Source organism: Morone saxatilis, unplaced genomic scaffold (genome assembly GCF_004916995.1).
Source record: "Morone saxatilis isolate NCDOM2014 unplaced genomic scaffold, NCSU_SB_2.0 Contig17, whole genome shotgun sequence".
NCBI lineage: Eukaryota > Metazoa > Chordata > Actinopteri > Moronidae > Morone > Morone saxatilis.
Window position 1 is genome coordinate 9,085,977 of NW_023339729.1, and position 231 is coordinate 9,086,207.

At 65.8% G+C, this 231-nt stretch overlaps 1 protein-coding gene across 1 annotated transcript in view; it reads left to right on the top strand.

Moving 5' to 3' along the window:
* LOC118326873 (dynamin-2-like) overlaps nucleotides 1–231 on the top strand; it is a 17,156-nt gene that overhangs the window by 15,268 nt on the left and 1,657 nt on the right. The window contains 1 exon segment of the mRNA XM_035660017.1: nucleotides 1–206. This exon segment is cut by the window's left edge and continues 24 nt beyond it. Within this exon segment, the coding sequence (XP_035515910.1) occupies nucleotides 1–206 (206 nt within the window).

Genomic DNA, 231 nt, shown 5'->3' on the forward strand with positions numbered 1-231 from the left:
CCCAGCCGACCCCCAGCAGTGAGGGGGCCCACCCCGGGACCTCCACCACCCCTTAACCCCTCACCGGCATTCGGAGCACCGCCTGTACCGTCTCGCCCCGGCCCCGGCCAAACGGCTTACGCAGGTGATCCCAACTCTGGTGCTGTGCCTCTTGTCCCCTCCAGGCCGGCTCGTGTGCCTCCTGCACTGCCACCTGGCATACCCAGGTAAAATCATACACACACACACACA